This window comes from Meleagris gallopavo, chromosome 7 (assembly GCF_905368555.1).
Source record: "Meleagris gallopavo chromosome 7, MGAL_WU_HG_1.1, whole genome shotgun sequence".
Classification (NCBI taxonomy): Eukaryota; Metazoa; Chordata; class Aves; order Galliformes; family Phasianidae; genus Meleagris; species Meleagris gallopavo.
In genome coordinates this window covers 22,138,474-22,163,323 of record NC_139410.1, presented here as the reverse complement: position 1 = coordinate 22,163,323, position 24,850 = coordinate 22,138,474, and the positions used below count along the sequence as shown (strand labels likewise).

The 24,850-nt window shown below is 52.8% G+C and overlaps 1 protein-coding gene across 20 annotated transcripts in view; it reads right to left on the bottom strand.

Annotated features, from left to right (window-relative positions):
- Window positions 1–7,855: 7,855 nt before the first annotated feature.
- Window positions 7,856–24,850, bottom strand: part of TNS1 (tensin 1) — a 51,095-nt gene continuing 34,100 nt past the window's right edge. For 10 of the 20 annotated variants that reach the window (XM_085228480.1, XM_085228481.1, XM_085228473.1 and 7 more), the window contains 15 exons: window positions 23,139–23,317; window positions 22,840–22,978; window positions 20,678–20,770; window positions 20,289–20,324; window positions 17,512–17,686; window positions 16,281–17,125; window positions 15,097–15,183; window positions 14,849–14,980; window positions 14,391–14,483; window positions 14,042–14,119; window positions 13,652–13,723; window positions 13,405–13,573; window positions 13,118–13,186; window positions 12,931–12,963; window positions 7,856–12,130 (listed from right to left, as the gene is read on the bottom strand). In XM_085228480.1, the coding sequence (XP_085084606.1) occupies window positions 11,986–12,130; window positions 12,931–12,963; window positions 13,118–13,186; window positions 13,405–13,573; window positions 13,652–13,723; window positions 14,042–14,119; window positions 14,391–14,483; window positions 14,849–14,980; window positions 15,097–15,183; window positions 16,281–17,125; window positions 17,512–17,686; window positions 20,289–20,324; window positions 20,678–20,770; window positions 22,840–22,978; window positions 23,139–23,317 (2,345 nt within the window). In that variant the 3' untranslated portion in view covers window positions 7,856–11,985. The remainder of the gene's footprint in view (window positions 12,131–12,930; window positions 12,964–13,117; window positions 13,187–13,404; window positions 13,574–13,651; window positions 13,724–14,041; window positions 14,120–14,390; window positions 14,484–14,848; window positions 14,981–15,096; window positions 15,184–16,280; window positions 17,126–17,511; window positions 17,687–20,288; window positions 20,325–20,677; window positions 20,771–22,839; window positions 22,979–23,138; window positions 23,318–24,850) is intronic. The other 10 variants (XM_085228492.1, XM_085228477.1, XM_085228478.1 and 7 more) reach the window with 6 other exon arrangements.

Below are 24,850 nucleotides of genomic sequence, written 5' to 3'. Positions count from 1 at the left end.
CGAGCTAAATCCTCTCTGGCAAAGTGTCAGGGATGTCAAGACCTTTAAAACAGTTCTCCCAGACCATCATCGCTCTTGGGCACATCCTTCATCACATTATCCATTCTGCTAATTGAGCTATCAGAGCTGCGTTGCAAGGGAAATTTGTTTATATTTATTCATTTCTGTGTTGTAGACATTGCCAATAGAGTCTTCAAAATAAGAAAAGAAAAGCCCTCTGACTCGCTGCCCAGAAACTCAATCCCAAAAGCCTCCTCCCAACCTCTGTTTACAAAATTATAAGCTTTCTTTGTCCTAACCATTTTCCTGTTACAATAATATTCTTCATCTTGTATCTGACTTTTTTTTTTGTTGTTGTTTTTCATGGAAAAAATGATTTCATTGTGAAAGGATTTCTTATGAATCAATATGGCAAAAGGAACACAGAAATATTTGCAGTAAATCACCCTTGAAGCAAAGACATGCAGAGAAGGAGTTACAAGAACAAGAAGTAGATAATCCCAAGCCATTTCCAGAGGGAAGGAGGTTATATTTTCCATATACTGTATCTGGTTTTTGTGTCACAAAACACGTCGGTATTTATATAAAGTATTTTTTTTCTTGTACCGTAGGGTTATGATTACATGAAATGAGTTTCCAAAAATTATAAAAATTGGCCTCTTCTAGGTAACAAATGGAAGAACTGAGATACTGAGTTCAAACCGGCTACAGCTCGGCCCTTTTTGAAGTTAGGAGCAGCAGAAGGCTGACTTCCATCCAGTGAGTTCCCTCCATCACTGGAATGGCCGCACGCAGCACAGAGCTCTGATTTTCCAGGGCTTTGTAGCTCCATTCACCCACTTGTCCACAGCTGGCTGAGTTTCTGTGCTTGGAGGTAGGCTTGCTTCTCCCCTTCCGTAAAGCGAACTCTGTCATCACCGTCTCCTCAGAGAAGATTTGGCAGGGCCTAACGCCTGGCGACCGGAGAAAGCCGCTGGATCGCAGAGTTCTTGGAAGCCCTGGCAGGGAGCAGCCTGTCTGAGCCACGCACTGAGCTGGGTGTTAGGTACCAAGCTGTTCTCATCAAGGAGAGACAGCTGAAAGCCATTTGGAGAGCATCTGGATGGAATCAGGGCTGGCTGCTGCCCAGGGGACTGAGACACATCCTCTGAGCGATTCGCTCTCACAGTGACCTAAAGCTTGGACAGGTAAATGAAGAAAGTACACTACCTTCCAATAACTCCCTGAGACCAGAGAATCAGGTGAAAGTCATTCTGTGGGCTTTTCATTGAAGCATAGTTTGTGGACAGTGCAAGCGTGCAGCATCCTGCATGGCAGCTGAGAAACCAAAGACAGTAATAGATAGAAGCTCAGATGCGCAAGCACACAAGCATCCCATAAAGAAATAAAAGTAAAGCCAGACTTCTCTCAGCTGAATCCAACTGTAGGCAGACATCTGGGGGTCAAGTTCCAGATGGGGGGAGAGGATCCTAGAACTTAAAAAACCACAGAGGAAGACTGGTGTGGTGTTTGGGTTGCCTATGGTGTGGCCTGTAGCCCATCTCCAGCCACGGTGGAAAGTGGCTGGGTCCTGGACCAATACGTCACCTGTGCTGTAGCCTCAACACAATTTAATCTTAGGGTTTTATAAAGCATTGGGCCTGTCTGACCTGGCATGGGAATACAGCACCTACAAGAAGGGCACACGACAACCAGACAGGAGGGCTGTGTGGCGTTGGAGACAGCATCTGGTGTACCAAAGGTCTTGTCCTTATCCCATTAATACAGTGCTCACAATCAACTTGTCACCTTCTGTTCACAATTTTGCTGGACTAATACCTGCTGTTTAATTGCAACGTGCCATCTCCCATGCCCTCACCACCAGTACAGAGCACTCAGCAGAACTGCAAGCTATGCTAACCCAACCTCTTCCCCTTCTCTGTAGATGGACAGAAACAAGCAAAGCAGGAGCTGGATCTTCATTAACCTCCCTGGCCACCCTTCTAGTGCTAATTGCACTGACAGCGGGTGGGACTCAGCCCTTACAGGTTTTACACTCAGCAGAAGGTCCTGAGGACACGACAAGAAGTCACCAGTTCCTGCGGATCACAGAGCAACATGCAGAGTCCAACCAGCACCGAGCCCTTCTCCATAAGGCTGAGGATAACTCTTCACCTTTCCAATGACAGAGCTGCCAGAGCTCTGTGTGCACTGGCTGACTGCACTAATCTTTCTTTTTTCTCTCATTATTTTCCAGGAAAGCTGGCACTCCAGCTGTCCCAGCACTCCCGTGCCCTTAAAAATCTGCCTTTCTTCTTGCGTGTCAAATACATCGATCTATATGAGGAGCAGCACCAAGCCTGGAAAGCTGGCCTAAGGCCGGGAGAAACGTCAATAGGAGAGGAAGTATCTGTCATATCCACACACACGGCTCCATCAGCCAAATCCTTTTGGCCTGCTGCCTCTTCCTCCTCCTTCCAGCGGCCCCATCGGTGGGGACCGGCCGACCTCTAGTGGTATGAGCCTACAGTGCAAAGAGCATCTAGGCTGGGAGGAGGACCAGGTCTGGAGCTGAGCATCTTACACGTGCAGAGTTTTCTTCACTGAGTAATGAAAGGTCCCACACAGCTGGAGACGTTTGTGGAACTGAGGGACGTGGTTAGTGGGCATGGTGGTGATGGACTGACTGTTGGACTGGATGATCTTAGGGGTCTTTTCCAACCTTAATGATTCTATGAAATGTGATGGGGAGATCTCTGATCATCTAGAGATTAAAAAAAAAAAAAAAAAGAGGGGGGAGGGAGGGAGAAAATGGGTAGGACAGCATTACAGGAGGGAAGCTGCTCCAAGAACTCAGATCTTTTGTGTTGCCTTGGAATCTTGCATTACCAAATCCTTCGGCATCTCCAGCTCATGGTCCCCAAAGACCGATGGCTCTGAGATGGCACTTGGTCCAAATGAAGGAGAGAGCAGAGATGGGACAGCAGGTTGCTGAGCTTGGAGACCTGGTGATGAGTGTCCTTGGTTCATGCTCCTTGCTCTACTTGGTCATTTGGGAAAAGCTCCACATATCCCAGCAGTGTGAAGAAGAACACGTACCAGAGCCCAGTGGAAGCTCACAGTCACTGAATCAATGATAGATTAGAAAAGACCACAAAGATCATTTAGCACTTTCTCCTTGTGGGAGCACATAGGATAGCTGAGGCCAGGACCCTTAGGGATGAAGGACAGCCATTGCCTGCAGCCCAGCAGCTGAGGCAGACAGCAGCCTGCCTGAGCAAGGCTGGGATTTCTCTCCCATGGGAGCGTGAACTATAAAGAAGCATGAAACCCTATCCCTAGGGATACTATCTGTATCAAAGGTCTCGAGGGGGCTGCTTCAAAATAGGATCTTGGCATAAGTTTCTTCTCCTCCTCACATCTTACCAAGGGACACAGTGCCAAAATGTCATCTTGTTTGCTCCAGACATCCCAGGAACGTCCAACAAATGTTTTCAGTGCTCCCAGGGGATCGCTACCCCCACCAACAGCCTCTCCCAACTCCTCCCAAGGGAGGGCCCTGAGCACCATCACTAAGGAGCGAGGTTCCCAAGATGCTACAAATAAGAGCTGTGGGTATGCTTGTAAAGGTCTTTAAGAGATAGCGTTGGCCAAACCGTGGGCACAGACCTCCTTTTTACCTCCCCCAAGTGAGTACAAGGGAAACGAGGAGCACAAAGCAAAGCTGGAAGGAATCAACCTGACTCTATCATTTGAAGGAGAGATTTCAGGTGGGGTGATCACGGCCGTAGGATTTGAACATTCATGATGAGCCAGAGTCAGGCAAATCTGTGGCACTTTGGAAGCCATTCTATGCATACAATTCATGAAGGTAATCCAAATCCTACAATAAAATCCTAGAGGGACCAGACCAAGTCCAAAGGTGGTGCCAGTATGTCAAGTAGATCAATCCAAGCTGTCTCATATAGGAAAAAAACTACAAACACCATACCCTGAGTCACTGCAACCATTTGTTCCCACCACACTGGAGCTTTTCCTCCTTGTTTTTGCCCTGCCATCCCACTGCACTTGCAAAATCTCAGCCCAGAGAGGGAGCCCACATAAGCCAAAGCCCTTCCAGATTGCCTCAGTGTTGGCAGGATATTCAGTCACAAATCGCCCTTCTCCATGGCTCTCCCAAGTGGCTGCAGCACATCCCAGCAGAGCTCTGCTGAGGGCACTGCTGAATTCCTGCTCCTTCCTGCATATGGCTTTCATTACAGCCCTGTTCTTCTGGCAAGGGCTCTGTGCACAGTCACGAGAAACTGCTTGCTGGTGGCTTGTTATATCCAGTTGATGGAGGCTGGAAACAATGAGCTTGCAAATATTGCATTCCTCTCCTTCTGTTTTTCTTTCTTACAGAATGAAGGGGGGAATAAAGAGTGGGTAGAGCTGGAACACAGACTTAACAGAGATAGGAAAAAAGAGACCAGAGTGGCATTTCTGCTACTGAGCATAGATGCATGCAAGCATACCTGTGCGTGCTTCGCACATCCCTTTCCAGGGACTATCTAGGCTGTCTGGTACTGTTACAGGCTCCATACTAAACTACAAACTCCCCGACTTGGAGGAAAACTCAGAGGAGAACCTCAACCACCAGGAACAGAAAACTGCCACCACAGTCACACAGCTGTCCCAGTATCATCAAGACAGATGTACCCCTCTGTCTCTTCAGCCTAACTGGCAGAAATATGGAAGGAGGGAGTCCCATATCCAGAAGGATGAGCCCAGTTTCAGAGATGAACACTATTTTACTTACCATCAGCTGAGAATCTTCTGCTGGATCCAGCTGCCATCAGAGTAATGGAACGGTGGAAAGGCATGGTGAGAACCAGGAGGGTGCACATCTCCCTAGGAGCAGGGGGCTGCAATGAGGAAGAGTTTAGTCCCTCTTGGTTATCCCATCACAAAGACACATTGATGCTCCAGCTGGAGCCATCAGCACTGCAGCTCAATACAGACAGGAGGCAGAGCATGAATGAGGTAGGAAATAAAGGCACAGAGGAAGCATTAAAAGCTTTCCTTATCCTAGGCTAGGGCAGAGGGACTGTGAACAAGGGGCTTCCTATACCTGTACTAAATACTGCTTTCTTAAAGCTAAGTGAACCAGGCGGGACTTGTAACCGCTTCACGCCCACCTACAATTGCTGGCAGGTGGAAGGGTGAGGATATGGATAAGCCTCTTCTAACTAGAGAGAATAGAGGTGCCATGCGGCTTTATCACACCTGAGCATGTGAATTAGGCTGCCTTGATGAGAATTTGATCCGATATTACTTCGACCACCTGACACAGGCTGCATCCCCTGGGGGATCCTCTAGGCTTCAGGACTTCATGTTTGCAATAACCACAGTCCTCCGCTGGGAGCATCGGTCCCGTAGGAGCTGAGGCTGTTTGGCGGGGGCACCTTGCCCACGGGTGAGCTTTGGCAGAGGCTGGAGCACCCTGCAACCAGCTCCAAGTTGCACCTCGGTCTTGCATACTCCGGGCCCCTTGATTCAGCAACATACAGATCTATCTGCACCCGAGCTCTTCCCACCAGTGCACAACGGGAGCACAGTTCAGAGGAGGACAGCAGGAGAAAAGCTGCAGAAGTCGCGAGCAGGCAAGAAGACATAGCCCCTGCCAGGCCCGTTTTGGGCATGCGTCAGCCCAAGGGCTCCATCCGCCTCTTGGAGGCACCTCCCTGTAGATGGAGCCCGAACCTCACAAGGCAGAGGACAGCGCGGCCCTATGCCCACGCCCGGCTCCCAGGGACCTCCCACCCGGCGCAGCCCCTCTTTTCTTTTTCCTCCCCCAGGGTTCCAGCTCTACTCCCTCTCCAGGTGAACGATCGCAGAATGCCATACGATCCCTCTTTCTTTAGTATTTAACCCTGATTCTTTTCGTTGCCATTTTCTGTCCACCGTGGCCATGAAGAATGGGTAACTGCTGCACCACAGACCATGTCTGTGCGCACCTCCAAGCAGTGACACCTCCCCAAGATGATGATGATACCCCTAGAGCCGTTTCAGTGATGGTTTTTTTCTCACCAGCAACTCTATAACAGGCTTAGAATCATAGAGCCATAGAATCACTTGGGTTGGAAGGGGCTCTTAAAGCAACCCCCCTGCAGTGGGGGAACACCTACACCTACAGCTCAATCAGGTGCTCGGTGCCCTTCCAGCCCAACCTTGAGTGTCTCCAGGGGCAGGGCTTTGTCCACTTTGGTTTGGCATTGACCACATGGATGAACTTTGGTGCTGTATGTGTTGCCTATGTAGGATACTTTGCACCCATTCCGCTCTGGAGATGCCAGCTGGCTCTCGGCCCATAATTGATGCCCATGAAAGGCTGGGCTGGGTCACCTCTTCTGTCCCCATAGGAACACCACTGAGGGGTTCCAGCACTGTGAGCAAGTCTGGGAGAGGGTAAATGAGAAAGAAGAGGAAAGTGCCCTCCTCCCCACCAGCAGCACCTGGTTTTACCCCAGTGTGCTCATCTCTGCCTTCTCAGGTAGGCGGCAGAGGGGTAAGAACCCCCCCAAGAAACTCTCCTGGGTGGCCCCAAGACAGCTGAGCAGGTGCTAAGATAAGGGGAAAAAACATCTCAGTTTAGGAACCCGAAGGAAGGGGCCTGGTGGGCAATGGGGAGGTAATAGAGGCTCCTGGTGTGGATCTGGTGGCACCTGGTGATGGTGACACCAGGGTCACCAGCCTGGCCTGGGGACAGCGGCAGCCTGCAGAGAAGGAGCCCCGAAACACCAGCACTGTGCAGCCCAGCGAGAGAGCGCAGGCGGCAGATAAGAACATGTTGAGGAAAAACACAAACCAGAAGCTCCCGAGGAATTTTGGAAAGGAAATGGGGAATTAACTGCAGAAAAAAAAGAAAAAAAAAAAAAAAAGAGAGGGAGCAGGAAGGCATGGCGTTTGCTGGCTCACAGCAAGCCACTCTCGTCCCTCAGTGCACACCACATCCACCTGCATCCCTGCTGCTGGTTTTGGGGTGCCCATAACCATCTTCTTTCTTCCCTATACTTGTTTTACCCCTCCACCTCTGCACTGGCCCCTCAGCACGGGGTCCTCTGAGCAGCCCCCTCCATCCGCTCCTCGCCCCACAGCTATTTCGGAGGAAGGCAGGAGGTATTTTTAGTGCTGCTGGCTCCCAGGAGAAGCTCAGAGCCTGTGAGCCGCAGCAGTGCTGGCGCCAGAGAAACTGCTGCTGCTCTGGCTGATATTTCTTGTCTAATTAAACTCAATCCATCCCGGGGGCTGGGGCTTGGCCACCAACTCAGCAAGGAAGGGAAGGAGCAGAGCAGAGAGCTGGGGGGCTCTGATTGATGCTGGGAATCACTCTGTGAGCCCGGGAAAAGGCAGGGATGCAACTTGGGGACAGGGGGTTGCTTTGTTTTGGCAGGAATGGGGGAGCAGGACTGTCCCTCAAGGGGCAGTGAATGGAATTTGAGGAGTGCAGAGCTCAGCCCTAATGGCGACATTGGGTTGGAGGAAACATTATTCTTCACCCCCCTCGGTGCCAGGGATAACAGGATGCAATGAGCCCCCACTGTCAAAGGGACCCCCAGCAAAGAGGGACCCCCTTTGTCAAACAAAGGCCAGAACAGAGCCAGAGCCACACAGCAGCCCCAACATTCCCCAGTTAACCCACATCTGGTGAGCAGCACTGTAGTTACACCTCCCCCAGCCCAACTTTGAGGATTGGAGGGGCACAGCTGCAGAAAACACAGCACCCCCCGTGGTGGGGTGTTGGGCTTCCTCCCCCCCCAGTGCAAAAAGAATAGAGCATTTATTCCTGTGCTCCCTTAGAATGTGAGATACATTCCCAGCGACCCGGACACCAAGCTGGCATTCCAAGCAACAGTATATTTTATGTAACTGATTTTTTGTTTTTACCACTTTATAAAGCCATACAATGAACTGCGGAGAATCAGACGTCTGTACAAAGGGGAAGACGAAAGCAGAGTCACATTCACACGTGGACACGGTGCGACCAAAGTCATCTTTACACGCGCGATGACGCCATGGGCACAAAGATACAAAATATAACATATTTCTTTTCCATCTATATAAATACACAGAAAGGGGCAAGTCTGAAAGTCTTAAACTGTTCATTAACACTGATTAGCAAATAAATCTGTAACATTCCCAAAGTAACAAAGACAACAGGAAAAAGAAAAAACCACGCAAAACACGGCGGCGTTGGATCCGCCAACAGAAATGTTGGGTTGCTTCCTTTTTTTTTTTTTTTTTTCTTCTTTTTAAGGAAAAGAAAAAAAAAAAAATTAGTAACCCCAACCCAACCTCGCAATTTGCAAAACAAACGAACGGAATCAAACAAGCCCCTGCGGGCTCTTCTGCTGTCTGATCTCCCTGCCTGCTCCAACGGGAAGGGTTCCATTTGCCGATGATGCTGTCTGGGTTTTTGGGGCAGCCGGCTCGGCTCCGTACCTGCCCAACCTGCTGGGCAGGGTGTGCTCTCGTTTGGCTGTTTCACTGCTAAAAAATCATTGCCCGGAGGCATGGCCACATCCAGCTGTTTCCTGAAGGCTGGGACAAAGCCTGGCTCTGCTTGTGGGACCCCTTCCCACAGCATCAATCTGCAGGAGGGGCTGGAACTAGGTTTTCTCCCCACCAGAACTTTCCAACTCCAACAATTTCACAAATTTATGATATTCCATTCCATGATATTGGTTTGATCAGCACATGTTACATCCAGAACAACCAAAACCTGACTTTATTTGGTTGGTTATATCTAATGGGAATGAACCATGAACTTATTGCACAAAGGGTGCACCCCTCCAGCAGACAGCAACACAGCCAAAACCCCAGATAATTACCGGGTCAGACAGGAAACCCCCAGGAGCCTTCTTGTAAGGCAGCAACACCGACAGCAAAGGGAGGAGGGATGGGAACAGGAAGGTTCTCCAAAGAACAATTCAACACAAAAAGGTGACATACGACAAATGTACACAAGCAAAAAAAAAAAAAAAAAAAAAAAAAAAAAAAATTATATATATATATATATATATATATGTGGGGAAAAGTGCGTTTTTAAGGATATCTTTGGCAAGAATATATGCAGTTCCTTGTGCAGGAAGGAGGGATGTGTTGGTGTGTGTGAGAGAGAGAGAGAGAGAACGCCCAGTAGTGTGGTTGCAATGGGACACGAGCAGGGTGAACGCGCACAAGCTCGGCTCTCTGATACCGCAACTGCATGGCAAAGCCAAAGAAAAACCAAAGGATCTCATCCGTCCCTTTTGTAAAGAAAAATATTGATGCGGTGCTGGGTCCCCGACAGCCCAACTGGTGGGGAGTTACAGCCAAAAAAATGTAACCTTTAAAAGGAGATAAAGAAGGAAAGTGCCTTAAAGGGAGCTGACAAATGGCCACTGACATCATTGGAAGCTCTATGTTAAAAACTACACAATGGTTAATGTTTGCCATTCAGACACAGACTATATCTCCAGCTTGAGCATCAGTGCGGAGCCTTGAAGCAGGCGTGTTGCCGCCAGCACCTCTTGGTGCCCTGATCTGCTTCGCCCTATGGGACGGGAAGGTGAAGGGGAGGCTCAAACACCGAGGCAGCAGATTAAAATAAAATTACATTATTATCATCTCTTTTCTTTCTTAGCAGTGAGAAAACCAAGTCTGAAAAATAGAGACTTTCAAAAAAATATATATTTATATATCTATAAACACAGTGTTTCCTCTAATCGGATACCGGCAGGGTGAGGAGATGACGGGTGAGATCATCTCTCATCTTGCTTGAATTTTGCAGAAGGAGGGAACCGCTTTAGAAACATCATTTAAAAAAAAAAAAAAAAAAAAAAAAAAAGATAAAATATGAAAAGGTCTTCGCATCCATGCGGATAAGAGGAGCCAGGAGGAAGGGAAAGCCCCGTCCTCCACGCATCCCACCGCAGTCTCACATCCAAATCCCCACTACGCATCCATCACCTGCCATACACCAACCAGCCTCCGGCCACGCCGGCCCCTCCGCGCCCACGCCGTCACTCTCTCGCGTACACACACACGCACACGGTCACACGCATGTCCCCCACGTGGCACCCGCACGCCCCATCGGCGCTTCCCTTGCACCCAATTCGCTTCTGACGTGCAGGTGTTTGCCCCCGGGGCGAGGGAAGGCAGATAGAACAGGGGGGAGAATCGATGCGCGTAAAGCAAAATATGGCAAAAAAAATAATAAATATTTTCAGAGTGTCAATTTAACCTTTTTTTCCTCCTTTAAATTTTGTTAGCTTACAGTATTTCGTCAGTATAGCTCCTATATATATTATAGCTATCAAGGCAAGGGTGGTCTGAGAGAGGTGAGTTCTCTGGGGGGCTGCAGCAGTAGGAGTCTAATTGTTTGCCTCCAGCAGGCTATCTGGGCCACTCTGCACTGAAACTTCTCCAAACATAAAAACCATAAAACACAACCTCTGGACTTTTGTGCTCGCAGCACAGTGCTCAGCTCTGCCCCAAACGTGCACACTGCTCCCCGCCAACCACCACCAGAGCCATATCCGGGGTTGGGACCTCTGCTCCCCAACACCACAATGCTCAGCCCATAAGGGCACATGGCCCTCAGCCCCGTGCATCCACACACACAGGGAAAAGCCTGCAGTGCATTCGGGGTGCACACCTTCAACCATGGGGAAGGCGGAGGGTGGCTCTCAGAGGACCTGTGGCCTCCCCACTGAGCCAAAGCTGCCCAGCGACTGTTGATCCTTTGTTGTTCTTTTCTAAATAATTTTTCTTCCTTTTTTTTTTTTTTTTTTTTAACGTGGCCTCCAAAAATAAAAACAAGAGAAAGCGCCTGAGTTACTTGTAGTCATTCGCCTTTCGTGCAACTTGAACGTCCATGCAATTTAAAAACTGCTTGCACATCTCTAAAGAGAGAGATAGGGCCGGCCACGGGTCCACTGCTCCGCACAGGAAACCTACCTGTGCAAGCATCTGCTATTATTATTATTATTATAACATTTTTTCTTTTTTTTCTTTTTTTCTTTCTTTTTTTTTTTTTTCTTTCCTGTTGAAGAGAATGTGTGACAGGCCACAGGAGAAAACTGTCAAAGAGGACTGGTGACAGGAGGGGAAAAAGTGAAGATGAGTGAGGAGGTGCCTTCCTTCCTCCACCAGGACCAGATACTCCAGACCAGGAGTATCCTCCTCTTCCAGGCATGGAGCGCAGGAGCTGCCCAGGAGTGGAGGAGATGCTGCATTGCCCCTCTGTGGGTGAACTTGTGATGTCTCACCTGTGCTAGGCTCTGGGCCAGCAGCTGACGGTAGCCCAAAGTCAAGCACCCAGGGGACAAGAGGGTTTGGGACCAAGCCGTTGCACACCCCAGTGGGGTGGCCAGCAGGTTTTGGTGTAAGCTGGCAGGACCCTCTGCTGCAGCACGGCAAGGGGAGGTTTCCAACAGCATCTCCTCCAGTGTCCTGCAGACTTGGGCCCACACAGCAGCAAGGCGTTATCCCCTGTAGGCTGTGCCAAACATGCAGCAGACGTTCACCGATGAAGGCTTCTTTCATGGCTTTTGCTGTTTTTGTCTCTTTTTTTCTTTTTTCCTCCAAATGACAATCATGCATTTGGTCTGGAGCAAACATCACCATTTGATGTGGCCTCAGGACTGCAATGCCGAAAGCTGGGAACTCCTCTTGCTGCCACCTTCACTTTGGTCACCTTCCCTGTGGTGGGACATGCATCTGCATCCTCCCCGTTTGGCATTGACTTCATGGCTCTGTTACATAGGTGTGTGGTTTGATTCTTCTCTGTGTGTGTTTAGCTTGTGTCAAGTTTTTAGGGTTTTGTTTTGTTTTCTTGTCATTGGTTGCTGTTTTCCTCCACAATTCCAACCCTTCCCCCCCCCCCAATTCACTTCCCTCTCCCACAATGCACTTCCTCACACTCCTTCTCGGATCAGCTCCAAGTCCTTCTCCAAAATTCAAGAATCACCCGCAAGCACCAGCTCATCTTTTCTGGCCAGAGCCAAGCATGACCCTGGAGACAAAGTTGACGATGGCCGCAGCTGGCTGGTCTGGGTCCAGCTCTGCAAAGAGGTGGCAAACGTTGTCTGTGGTGCTCCCTTGCTTCCTGGCCACGAAGCCGAAGAGCCTGGGTGGGTAGAAGGCAAGATGCTCAGTGAGGTTTGCCAGCGCTGCTCACCCAAGGAACACCACCCACCCTCTTCCAGTATGGCCACGTCGACCCTCTGCTCTTCAACATTCATCTTTCATGGCCCACAAGGAAATATCCTATGCTCCAATGAGCCCACACGAAGACCAGCCTAATTCTCTTCTTCCTTCTGGTTCTTTGAAGACCAACACTGTTGGTCAAACCCTCTTTGCTCTCACCATCCCAGCCACTCGCCCCATGACTGTCCCCAAACAAGGACCTTGAGGCACGTGAGGGATCCCATAACACTGAAAAGGCCACACGGGGACACCGAGAGTGCAGACCCACACACTGCTGCCCACAGAGCTGGATGAGACCATGTGGTTATTTCTGTCTGTCTCTTCCCCCAATAAATGAAATGTCTTTTTTTTTTTTTTTAATTAGAACGTGCAAACTGAAGTTATAAATATGGGGGAACAGAATGTGAGACAGGCCCAGGCTGCGGCATTTCTAATTGGAGAGAGGAAACATCCCAGCAGCTGGACATCCTAATAAAAACTCCTTCGCTAACACAATAGCTAAAATTAGTGGGAACTAACCCCCGGAACTGGGCTCAGTTCCTGGAGCAGCACTCTCATACTTGGGTGAAAAGTTCCCATAGCAAGGAGAAGAGCCCATCCTTCAGGCAACCAAGTCTACCATGTGGAGGCATCCCCCTCAGCCAGGGGCTCCTGGAGGTGATGCTCAAACCCAAGTGGGATCCACCCTGATGGCAACTGAGGAACTGAGCATACACTTACTTGGCTGGACCACTGCCGTCAGTTTTAGTCCACCTGCAAGGAGAACAAGTGTTAGGGATGGTGTCTCCTGTAAACTACAGGAGGAAGGGGGACAGATAAAAGCAAAGACCCCGCTGCAAGCAGCACAGTGGCCTGAGAGAGGGAAAAGGGCAGGGGAAACATATTCTCCGAGGGTTGGGGCACTTACTTTCGTTCTTGGGGGTCCAAATCACAGAAGGTGACAGTATTGAGAGGATAGTGTCGTCGGAAGAACAATCTGAAACACAAGGCACAGAGCATCACAGCCAGTCAGCCCCCACCTCTTCCCATCACGGCTCCCCTGGTTGTCCCCTAGGACACTCCACAAACCAGGGCCAAGGTCCATGACCAGGCTCACATCCCTGAGGGACATCCTTCATGCTCCCAGTGTAACACCCATGTCCCATGCATGCCCAGTTTTTGGGGACCAAGGGAGATGGTAGCAGGAGCTCTTACTTCCTCTGGTTGTCGGTTAAGGTAATGCCTTGTGCAGAGACTTTGAAGTGGACGATCGTAGCGTTTGGCGTGGGGTCAGCCACCAGTGTCTCTGCCACAGCCTTGGAGATGGCCTGGGGGCCTGTGAGCGATTCCATCTCCACTGAATTGATGAAGAGGACATTGCAGGCTGGAGGGGGAAAAGCAGGAGTGGAGTCAGCCACTGCTCTGGGCCACAGCACCCCTGTAGCAGCCCTTCTCTACTCACCCGCACCCTGTTTGAGAAGGTCTGTGGCTGAGTTAGTGGTCGATGCAACATCTTTCTTTTCCTCCATGGGATCTAGAAGAGGTGAAATATGGCTGCTGCCCCCTACCTGGAAACCTACCAGGTACTGGGGCAGATGCACTATCCCCTTTCCAAGTGCTGAGCATTAGATACCGGTACAGATGGGGCACTGGGGGTATATGGGAAAGCCCAGCCTGGCTCTGAACCATCTGAGCACAAGGAATGAGCTATGGCTCACAGCGCAGAGCATGTTCTTACAGCTGGTCCAGATGGGGAAACACAGCCCATATGTGGCTCCAGGCTGGAGGAGGAGCTCCTACCACGAAGAGCAGAGGGGCAGTGCCACCCCATGCTGCTGGTCCTGGTTCTTACCTCGGTCAGGAATGACCAGCTTGCAGGGCAGGGCCAGAGGCATGATGGAGTGCTGGTAGACAAGAGCCGACAAGCAGCCTGGGGAGAGAGGGAGAAGGTGAGCACAGGACAGGGGACAAGCCTACCAAGCACAGGAGCTTGTCAGGGTGTTAGTGCTCTAGGTGGACAGAACCACATGTGGTATTTCCCCTCCCTGAAGCCACCGTGCACGTAGGGGCTCATCTCAACCCTGCCCAGCAGTATCACTTGTCCTCCAGAAAGCTCAGGGGCAGCTCTTCCAAACACCTGATTGCTCTGCTCAGACATTCCAGCAAAGGAAAGGCATCCCAACCACACCTGGGGTACTCACCAAAATTAGGCTCATTGGGGCATCCTTTTAGTTTCACACCCCGTGGGCTGGTCTCAATGAGGAAGTGCCTCACCAGCTCATTGGTGATGTCTCCTGAGAAGAGACCAAATGTTGTCACACCAGAGCCGCCCTCATCCTTCTCCTCCCTCCACCATCTCACTGCAATCCCATTGGCTCACCCACAGTCACCTCCTGGAACCAGATCCTCTGCACACCCCAAGCTGCATTGCTGGTGGGCTGTGCCCATTTCACCATGCCAAAGCCCAGGGGAAGATGTCCCCCAACCCTCTATATGTCTGGTATGTCCCCACGACATGGGGGATGACAGAGGCTGGCGGGAAGGGATGCTGCCACATCAGCGCATACCCAAGGGCAGTCTGGCTCAGTAGCCCCGGCTGCCCGCTCAATAGAAACAATAGAAAGCATCTCAGCGTGGGAAGGAGGAGGACACATAATACCTTTCTTGTTCTGCTGCATGACGGTGGGAGGCGGGGAAGCTACTTTCATGGCAAGGCCATAGGCTCCCCTGAAGGAGTGGCTGTCTCGGATGATGAAAGCCCCTGGCTCTCTGTCCTTCAGCAGTGCGATGGCTGGGGGAGAGAAGAGGAGAGCTCAGACCTGGCGTGCTGAGAGGCAGCATGCCCTCCAAAACCAGCAGGCAAACCCCAGCTCACTCCAAGCCCTTTGTCACATATCACCTACACACCTTGCTCCCGGGAGATGTCTGGCTTGTACCAGTACTTAGAAGTGTCCTGCACAAACTTCACGTTGGCACGAGTCTCGGGGCTGATGTCTGCAGGAAGGGAAGAAGAGAAGAAAAAAGTCAAAGGAGACTATCTAAAACTCTGTGTGAGATCTAGGCAACTCCCACGTTTTTGGGAGTACAGGTACCTTCATCTCCAAACAGCCCCAACATGTCACCTTAACCCCAACCTCATCTTCACTGGTAGCTCATGTCTCCTCTGGGCTCTTCTCAGAATGAATGGTAATGCATTGGCACAGGCTGCCCAAAGAGGGGGTGCAGTTACCATAACTAGAAGCGTTCTAGAACCACAGAGATGTGGCACTGAGGACACAGTGCATACGGTGGGGGATGATTTGATGGTTGGACTAAATGATTTGAGTGGTCTTTTCCAACCTTAATTATTCTATGATTCCATTTAAAGTTCAGTGTGGGGCTTGGGAAGAGCCTTTTGTGATCTGTAGGAGATGCTCAAATGCCTCCCATCGCACTCACTGCTATGCCAACACCAAGAGGTCCCCGCTCCCTAGGGTGGCTGCCAGTCATGGGGCCACTGCAGGTGCCAGTGTGTCCACAAAGGGCCACCTGCTTGGCAGCCAATCCGAAGTGGCAGCTGGAGCCACCACTGCCCTAGCACTTTATTTCCCTACTCCTATCAGCCCGATCTCGGCGTCACGGTGGCGGCTCGTAATGGGAGCAGGGGATGGTGATACGGGCGTGGCAGCATGCAGGGCACAGCACCCCTTTGGAAACAAGGAAGGGGCCCGGAGCATAGCACTGGGAGCTCCCTGGGGTGCAAACACCAGGAATGAGGTTGGGAGGTCAGCACGTCCCCACGGCAGAGAGAAGCCAGGCGGATGCGAGCTGCCTGCAGGCGCTTTGATCTTCCCCATATACAAATCCCCACGCTGTTTATACCAGCATGACAGCATGCTCCCAATGTCGAATCGGTATTTTTCCTGTTTGGATTCACCATTTTTGAAAAGCAAAAAAAAAAAAAAATACAGGAAACAGTCCAAGCCTCAGCGGTGCTGCGAGTTCACAGCTGGGCAGGAGTACATCAGGACATAAACCCGCGAGATAGTGATGGGAAGGGGACATGGGACAGCAAGCAGCTGCAGAGGGATGGAGGTGATGGCATCCCTTACCTGGCATGGAAAACTTGGAGAAATCTGGCAGGGTGTGGGAGAAAGCCACAGTGCTGCCGCTGCTGGGGCTGGACATGCCACTGGAGAGGGGCGAGGAGGCCTTGCCGTTGACCGTGGCATAGTTGGGCAGGCTGTTGGAGCGCTCGCCGGCTGACACCCGCCTCTTCTCAGGCAGTGCAGGCTGTGGAGTCGGGCTGCCCTGGCGGTAGGCGGCAGAGTCTGGGGAGGAGGAGTGTGGCGTGCTGGTGCCAGGATAGTATGCCGGTGAGACGGGGAAAGACGGCGTGGAGGGAGGCTGGTAGCCAGATGCACTGCTCTGCCGGGACAGCGTCGGGCGCCTCTCCTCTGGGCTGGAGTAGCCGTACACGGGGCTGCCGGGTGGCACGGCTGCCATCTGATGTCGGGCAAGGCTGGGGCTCCCCGGTGGCGCATGGGGGGACATGGCGTGCCGGCCCAGCCCAGGGCTGCCGGGCGTGCTGGCAACAGCAGGGTTGGCAGCTCTTCGCCCAAAGCCAGGGCTGGGCGGTGTGTTGGTAGCCACTGTCCGGTGCAGGGTGCGGGGGCTCCCTGGCAGCGCATGGACACCCACCACGCTGACCTGCGGCTGCTGCCGAACCTGGGGGTCCGGCTGGAAGCTGGCTCGGCCGTCAGGGTAATCAGGGCTGGCATAGGGAGAGCCCAGTGTTCCCGCTTGGAAGGATGATGGAGACGAGGTTTGGTAGCTGCTGTGTGCAGAGGGAGTCTGCGAGACGATGGGTGACCGGTAAGCTGGCTCAGCCACAGCGTGGGGAGGTGTAACCGTGCCGTGGGGGCTGCCCTCCGATGGGTAGCTGCGGAGCGAGGCACTGAGGAGAGATCAGAAGAAGAGGATTCAGCTCCACTGCACTCCCGCTGCTGGTTGGGCCCCTCCTCCAAGCAGGCACAGGAAAATTGAGGCATGGCACCAGCAAGCTGCTCGATAGCAGTGGTGGGATGAGTCTTGCCAGCTACAGGAAGCAACTGGAGGCAGCTTCACAGTTCCCACACACATCAATTCTCCACCAAAATATGGGAGAAAGAGCCTTTTCCCAGCTCCTTTCCCAGCAAAACACCTGGTTCTTTCATCTCCAGTGGGCAAAGTGGAGGGGACAGGGATGGATTGCACCAACTCACTATAAGGGAGCAAAGCTCCCAGGGTTAGGGGGTTAGCACAGACCCTATGCCTCCTGCAGACCTACACTCCCATACTCACCCGTCTATGCTGTGGATGGGGCTGCTAGTAGAGATGGGGCTGGGCACGGTGAAGGAGTTGCCGAAGGCACCGTTCCTGGCAGGCACCTCCAGGCCCACAGGCTGGGCAGCTGGAAGGTTCCCTGCCCTGCCAGTTGTTGCCGTTCTGGCCACTGACTCAACATAGCTCCTAGGCTCTGCAGAGAAAGAAAAGAGGAAAGAGATGAGCTGGCATGGAAATGGGGCCATGCCCTTTCCTGTAACCCCATTTGAGCCAGAGGAGATGCCTGAACTGAGCTCCTCCACCTCCCATGGACTGTGCAAAAAACATGGACTCATCTGTGCCTTAGCATTCCTCCACGGCACACTGAAGACCCTGGGCACAGAGATGGGAGGGTCATGCCCAGTCCCATCCGCAAGGGGATGCAGTACACAGGGCCACGTGGTGCAACCCATCATCGCTCAGTGCCATGCCACAGCCCCTCCACCAGGCTCTGAATCAGTGTCCCTCCCAGGCTGGGATGCCACAGGGCACACGTCGTGCTCCACGATCATCCTCAGCCCCTAAAAATAGAGCCTACGGCACAGCCTACGCTGACTCACAGTAGGACCAGGGTGCTGCCCTGCACAGCCCACCTCCCCCAGCACATCCAGCATCTGGGAACAGAGAGCAGCCTCATCTATTTCCACTGCAGCATCCAACATTTTCCCCCATCCCTGCTTGAAACTGGAGCCCGTGAGCACTCCCAACAAAAGCAGTTTTCCTTTGGAGACACTGAGCTGTCCCGTGCCAGGAGCTCTGGGCTGGGCATTCTTGCAGGTCCCCAGCTCCAGGCTGGCCATGCCCAAGGAGACTCCGCAGCATGAATTAGCATTACAAACATTATTATTATTAGTCATAACATCCAGGCTCTGTCTAATCCCACAGACAAGAGAGCTAGTGAGGCCAATGCACAGCTCTGTGCTCAGGACTGCAAGGAAAAAGATGGTCATAGGTTCCCCGATCCTCTCCATGTCCCTGTGCCAGTGTCCCATATGCCCACAGGAGGAACCGATGCTGCAGGGCTCATCTCCCTGCCCAGCCCAGGAAAGAGCCAAAACCAGACTGAAGACGTCAGCTTGGGCCGAGCACCCGGCAGGACATGCAGTCAGAGTGACAGGGACAAGGCAGTGCCCAAAGAGATGGCCAGGGCAGCTGCAAGAAACACAGCGCTGCTTGAGTAATTAAATTAATTTTGCAGCTACTCACATCTCCCACCCGTCTCCCCACCCCAGCCTAAAATTAGCCAGACAGTACATATGAGTCAGCCTGCAAGAGGTTAAGAGCAAACGGCTGTGAAAATACCAATCCCTCCTGTAAACGTGGAGGCTGCAGGGAGGCAGGAACAGGGCTCAGGGACAAGGGCAGAAGAGAGGAGAGCCCACGTGTGTGCACACGTATACGTGCCATGGTGACATGTGACACCACGGGCACATGTTGGAGTTGTTTGGTTCAGTATTGAAAAAAGAGGGGGGGCAGAAAAAGAGAAGTTGGAGCAGGATTTTTTTTTTTCCTAGGCTGAAAACTCAGCTCTTGCTTCGATGTTTTCTCGGAAGAGGCTGCAGAGATGGGAAGACTGCAGGGGAACAGAGAAGCTGTGTGTTATCCGGGAGGGTGAGCAGTGACTTGGGAACCCAAGTCAGGGCTGTGAAATACCCAACCTTGTGCCCAAAGCCTGTCCTAAAGCCTTCCTGGAGGGCGCAGGCAGCCCTATGCTCCAGCACTGCCCATTAAGGGGATGAGGAGGGGCTGAACACATTCCCCTGGTCCCCGTGGGATGGAAACCCTATGGAGCAGCGTGCTGAGAGTATCCTGGACTCAGGGGAGCTGCTGGTAGGGGCAACATCCTGCCCAGATCATGTCTAACCTCTCCCATCCAAGCCACAATGCCACAGGGTGAACCACACTATTCTTTTTAGCACCCAAAATTACATCTCCTTTCCCAGCCAGCCCAGAGCAGTATCACCATCCAAGCCCTCCCCATCTTGCTGGTTGTCCCTGTGTCCTCAAACTGTTGTCTCCACATTTCCCATACCCTCCCCAAAGTCAAAACACCAGATTCAGCCCACACACGCCACCACATTATCCAAGATGTTGCAGGATAGAAGTAAGGCAAGAGGTTGGCAGTGGCCACTTGCACAGCCACAAGGACACCCGTGCTTTGGGCTAGCCACCAACACACAAAGCGGGTTGAGAACCAAGGAATGGAAAAGCAGAGACATGGGAAGGAGGGGGCTGGGAGACACAACACAGGAGGAAAAAGCTGGGATTTGTCCCAGCTCTTCTTCCTCTGATGTATCCAAGAAGCTATCACTGAAAAATCAGCCCTGGGACTGGAATATTTGTGTTGTTTTCCTGAAGCAAACACTTTCTCCAGTGTTACACAACATGCAGGTTGGGGTTATTTGCATTTTGAGGAACTCCCAGGGAGAAATGCTGACAGAGCCGCAGGAAGTGCAGCAAACATGCCGAGAGGAGACATCCCCTCCCTGGGAAGGATCTGGAACAAATCGTTCCCTATCCTGGCCCTGAGGGCCCAAAGTTTCATTAAAGAAGAAAGTAAAACCACCCAACAACTGCAGGCGGCACTTGGGTAATGCAAGGCGCTCTGTCCCAAGGCCATGTGCCACCCCAGAGCCTCACCATCGTTGGGGGTACCCAGGCACTGAGCACCCCAGGGCCAGACCATGGCATCCTTGGTGCTCTGAGTGATGAGCACCCACAGGAGAGAGAGCCAGGGAAGAAAAAGCCTTTCTTACCTTCTTCAGAGTCAGCTCCCGCCTCCCCTTCTAGCTCTGAGAGATGGAGGGGAGTGATGGGAGCAAGGCAGAGGTGGAAAAAGGGAGGAGTGAGACAGAGAGAGAGAAATCTGAGTTAAGCAGAACTGCTTTGCAACAGAAGCACACAGAAGGCAGAGGAGAGCCCCACACCTTCCCGACCCCATATATCTCCAGCGTCCAGCCTGGCCATTTCAGAAATGATGTCCAGAAGCCTGCATCCCCATATCCCTATGGGAAGGTACCCACAACAGCCTGGCCCAAGCACAGAGGAAGAAGTCCCTTCTGCATCTGATGGAGCCTCCACCCCAGACGTGTCCTCACAGATGTCCCCCAAGGAAAGCCACCCGCAGTTCCCACGCTGCACTCACCTCCCACTGGGTGCAGCAGGATGTCGGCTGGGTTATGGGGTTTCAGCCCCAGTGCTGAGAGAGGGGTCTTGGCCAGGCCAGGTGGAGAGCGCACTGTCGGCACCAGGGTGGGGGGAAACAACAGCATTAAGGGCAGGATAAGAGGGGAAGCTTCAGAAAGTCTGGAGCTTGTGCTGCCCAGGAGGTAAGCCCCATCCCAGCCACCGGCTGCACTCAGGACTGCCAGAAAGAGGGGACACCCAAGTTTGGAGCAGCATCACCACTTGAAGACACACAAAGGACAGAGTGTGCACAAGCAGTCTGTCCCATGTGGGGAATGGCAGGACACAGAAGGGTGGCAATTCCCAACAGGGCAGGCCCAGCCCCCATCCCTCAACCTTGTCCCACCATAGGCATGAAACCTCCATCATCATCCAATTCCCTCTCCTCAACCCTCCCATCCAATCCACCCCTCTGCCCACCCCTATAGTTGGATGCGCTGAGGCTGGGCTGTCCCAGTACACCCCATCGATCTAGGACTGCTAATACATCTACTACCCACAGAACAGCTCGACAGACAGGTGATTATGTTTGTACAGAGCTCATTCCCCAAGGGTATCTAATGCACATGGAAGCTCTGCACCCCCCAAGCTCATACATACATACCAGTGGAAGCTGCCTATGTATGTATGGCGATGACTATACCTGCACTGGCAGCGCAGGATGGCTGGGATTAACGGAGCATGGTTATGCCTCCTATCCCCCTCCTACCCCACAGATCTGCTTCATCTCCTCAGTGCTGCATTCTGCCAACCCTGCCAACATCCTGGCTTGCTCACTCTCCCCAGCATTCTCCTTGAAGCTTCTTCCACCATCAGCATTTGAACATCTCAACTTGCAGCAGGGATGCCAGGAGGCGGTGGGTGGTAGGAAAGGCAACCCCTTCCCCTGAAGCCACATCTCAGAGCAGCCTCAGTCTGGAGCAGCCAAGTCACTGGGAAACCTAGCTTTAGCAGGTGGCTGATTTCCCAAAAACCGATTTCCCCCAGTCTGGTCCCTTGTCAATGCTGGTAGGCAAACTATGGGGTTCTCCCAGGGCAAGGGACAGAGGTGTCCCCATGGAGAGGAACAGTTCCTGCATCACCCCTGGTGAAACTCTAGTGCAGCCTGGAAGCTTGAACTTCAAACTTCCTCCTTGACTTTTACTGGACAAGAAATGCTGCCTCTGGGCCACCTTCTTTGCCAAGCTGTTCTGTCACCTCTGCGAGTGACTCATCCCCCAAAACGAGTCACTGTCCCTCTGCCAAGGGCCTGCTGGGCATGAGGAACAAGGGGGCCATTTCTGAGTTGCCAAATGCCCCGGGGACATTCCCACACTCCGATCACTACATCCCATGAAACAGGAACATCAGTGGACAGACAGCAGCAGCGTGGGGGAAGCAGCCTGATCTACAAAGGGCATCAGCATTGCTGAGTGGGACCAGGACACGGACTGACTGCCAGCCCTCAAGCATCCTTCTGCGTGGTCAGCCTACAGAAGGTTATTTTGGGAGGGAAGAGAGCTTATCATCTTTTTTATGGGTTTCCCAGTTGACCAGCTGCTCCACTGCACAGGGGGTCATCACCAGAGCCGGTCACACAAACCCGGTCCCCACAAACCCACCACAACTGCACAGTCAAGGTTAGTCAGAAAGGAGCCAGAGAAGCAGAGACAGAACACATGCAACACTCTTTGCAGTCCTATGCCATTCCTACCCTAAAAACAGTGAGTGGGAAGTGGGACAGTGTGCAAGAGTCTACCCTGAGTCTCTGACCCTACATCCCCTGCTGTCCCCTTATTGCTCTGTAGCTTTTGTGCCATGCTGGTAGAAAAGATGGGGAGGTGCAGGAATGGGATGGTGCCATCTCTCTGACCCTGCCCCTCTCCTCATCCCTTCTGCAGAAACACCCCAGTGAGTGGAGGATGGGGAAAAGCCAACAGGACAGTGCCAAGAGTGGGATGCAGATGCCAAGAGTGGGATGTGAAGGAGAGAGGAGGAGGAGGAGGAGGAAGGAAAAGAGGAGTGAGCGATTATCGTGGCAGTGGGTGTCTGGAGCCCGGAGCTGTCTGACCCTTGGCAAATTTCTGGTTTGATGAAAGCCACCCGCCGAGCCCTTCCACCTCCCGGAGCTGCAGCACTTACAGGAGTCGGAGTAAGGGGTTTGTGGCGAGACAGGGAAGGCTGGGGTGTGGGGAGAAATCTCACCACCGCCAGAGGTCGGGCTGCTGGGCAAGGCACTCTCCATCTCCTCGAAGGCTTCCTTGTAGCTGTGGAGGTGAGGCTGGAGGGAGAGCGGGAGAAAGGGTTGGTCCCATCTGTGCAATGGGCACAAACCTCCAGAGGGAAAGTTTTTACCTCCTCACTCTAACCCCCGAGCCCCCCAAAACCTCCCAGCCTTCCCTCTCCCCACCAGCACTCCCAGCACCAGTACCCAAGCGCACCTCCTTGGGCCTCCCTCCGGGGTTGGCCGCGATGGTGCTGACCACTTCGGGCGAGAGGACGGTAGGGCTGCGGGGAGAACTGGGCTCCGGCGAGCTCTTCTCATAGTGGCTGTCACTGGGGGTTCGCCTTCGGGCAGAGGTGGTGCTCTCCTCTGGGGACTTCTCCCGGGACTGCACCCCTATAGGCAAGCACAAGGCACGGGAGACAGGTGAGGAGGTGCCGGCTGGGATAGGGCTGCTGGGAGATGTTCCAGGGCTTATCCAAGATGGCCTGGAGAAGGGGCTCTGCCCAGCAGAGATGGCAGCTTCAGCACTCACCTGCTCCCATCCCATGACAGCAGGGCTAGTTTTGAGCCACATCAGATCTGCTCAGCAGCAGCAGCAGCAGCAAAGGGGCAAGAGAGAAAGCAAGCCAGGGCAGTGGCTAGTTCGCTGCATTATCCCAATCAAGCACTGTTGGGAGCTGAGTCCATAGCGTTCCCTAGGATCAGGTGTGTGAGGTGTGAGCATCACAGAGCATTCTGCAAGCAGGCCAGAGCTCAGTGTAGCACATAGGGTCCTGGCTGCCTGAGGCTGGTTAGCTCACACTAGTGATCTCAGTGGGCTGGGAGAAAGACCAGGAATGGGGACAAAGGAGCTTCAAGAGTGGGGTGAGGGATGTGGCAAGACCCAAAGACAACCTTCACTCCACCCAGCCCACACTGAAGCTTCTCCAACAAAGAAGTGTCCAGGGTGGCTGTGGTGCTGGGTTTGGTGCAGAGGGCTCAGTGGGGGCCATACAGAGCACAACTCATAGCCCTTCTGGGGATTGTCCTGGGTGCCTGCATAGCAGCAAAGAGATCCCCAACCTCAGATGCACTGCTGAGGTGAGACAAGGTGACACAGGGACTGGCAAAGGTGACAGCGCTGTCCCCTCTACTCTTCCCATGCACCCTGCTGAGAGAGCCAATGCAGCAGGGTAAAGAGAGAAAAAGGGATGGGGAAAAAAAAGGAAAAAATAAAAAAAGACAACAACAACAAAAAAAAAACCAAGAGGCCAGCAGAACACCGCAGGAAGTGCACTTCTCCAACACCAACTCCTTTCCCACGGGCTGGTGGAGCGCAGGCAGCCATCAGCTGCTCCTCCTGCTTGTCAGGGCTCTGCGCCTTGCGCCCGCTGACCTCTCCTCCCGTCCACCCCTGCACTCGCTTAGTGCACTGCCGCAGCCCCCGGCTCCTCCGGCAGCGAGGGAGGGAGGGAGGGAGGGAGGTGGCCGGGTGCATTTCGAACTAATCAGCACAGTTAATGGCAGCAACAATAAAATCAACGCTCTGGGGAGCAGCGGCCCGGCTGAGAGGCGGGGGACGCGAGCCAACGGGGCTGGCTCGAGCCGCGGAGGCGGCCTGGAAAATTCCACTCGGAGCGGCTTTGAAACACAACTCCTCAATCCCTTCTGCAGGTGCTCGGGGGCCAGCGGCTCAGAGCCCATGGGGGGGGGGTCTCCGGGATGCTGTGCTGCAGGGGGAGCATCGCACCAGGACACCCCAAACCTTCTGTCCGGCTCCTTGGGCTCCTCCAGTTGCACTCGCCTGCCTTGGCTTGCTTTGGGCACCTTGTGCTCCAAGGCTGTCCCCCAGCACTGCTGCACTGGGGCGTCCCAACCCTGAGCTGTTGCATGGGGACGGAGAGGGGAATGTGGGGCCAGTCCCAAGGCCAGGCTGCTTTTCGGCAC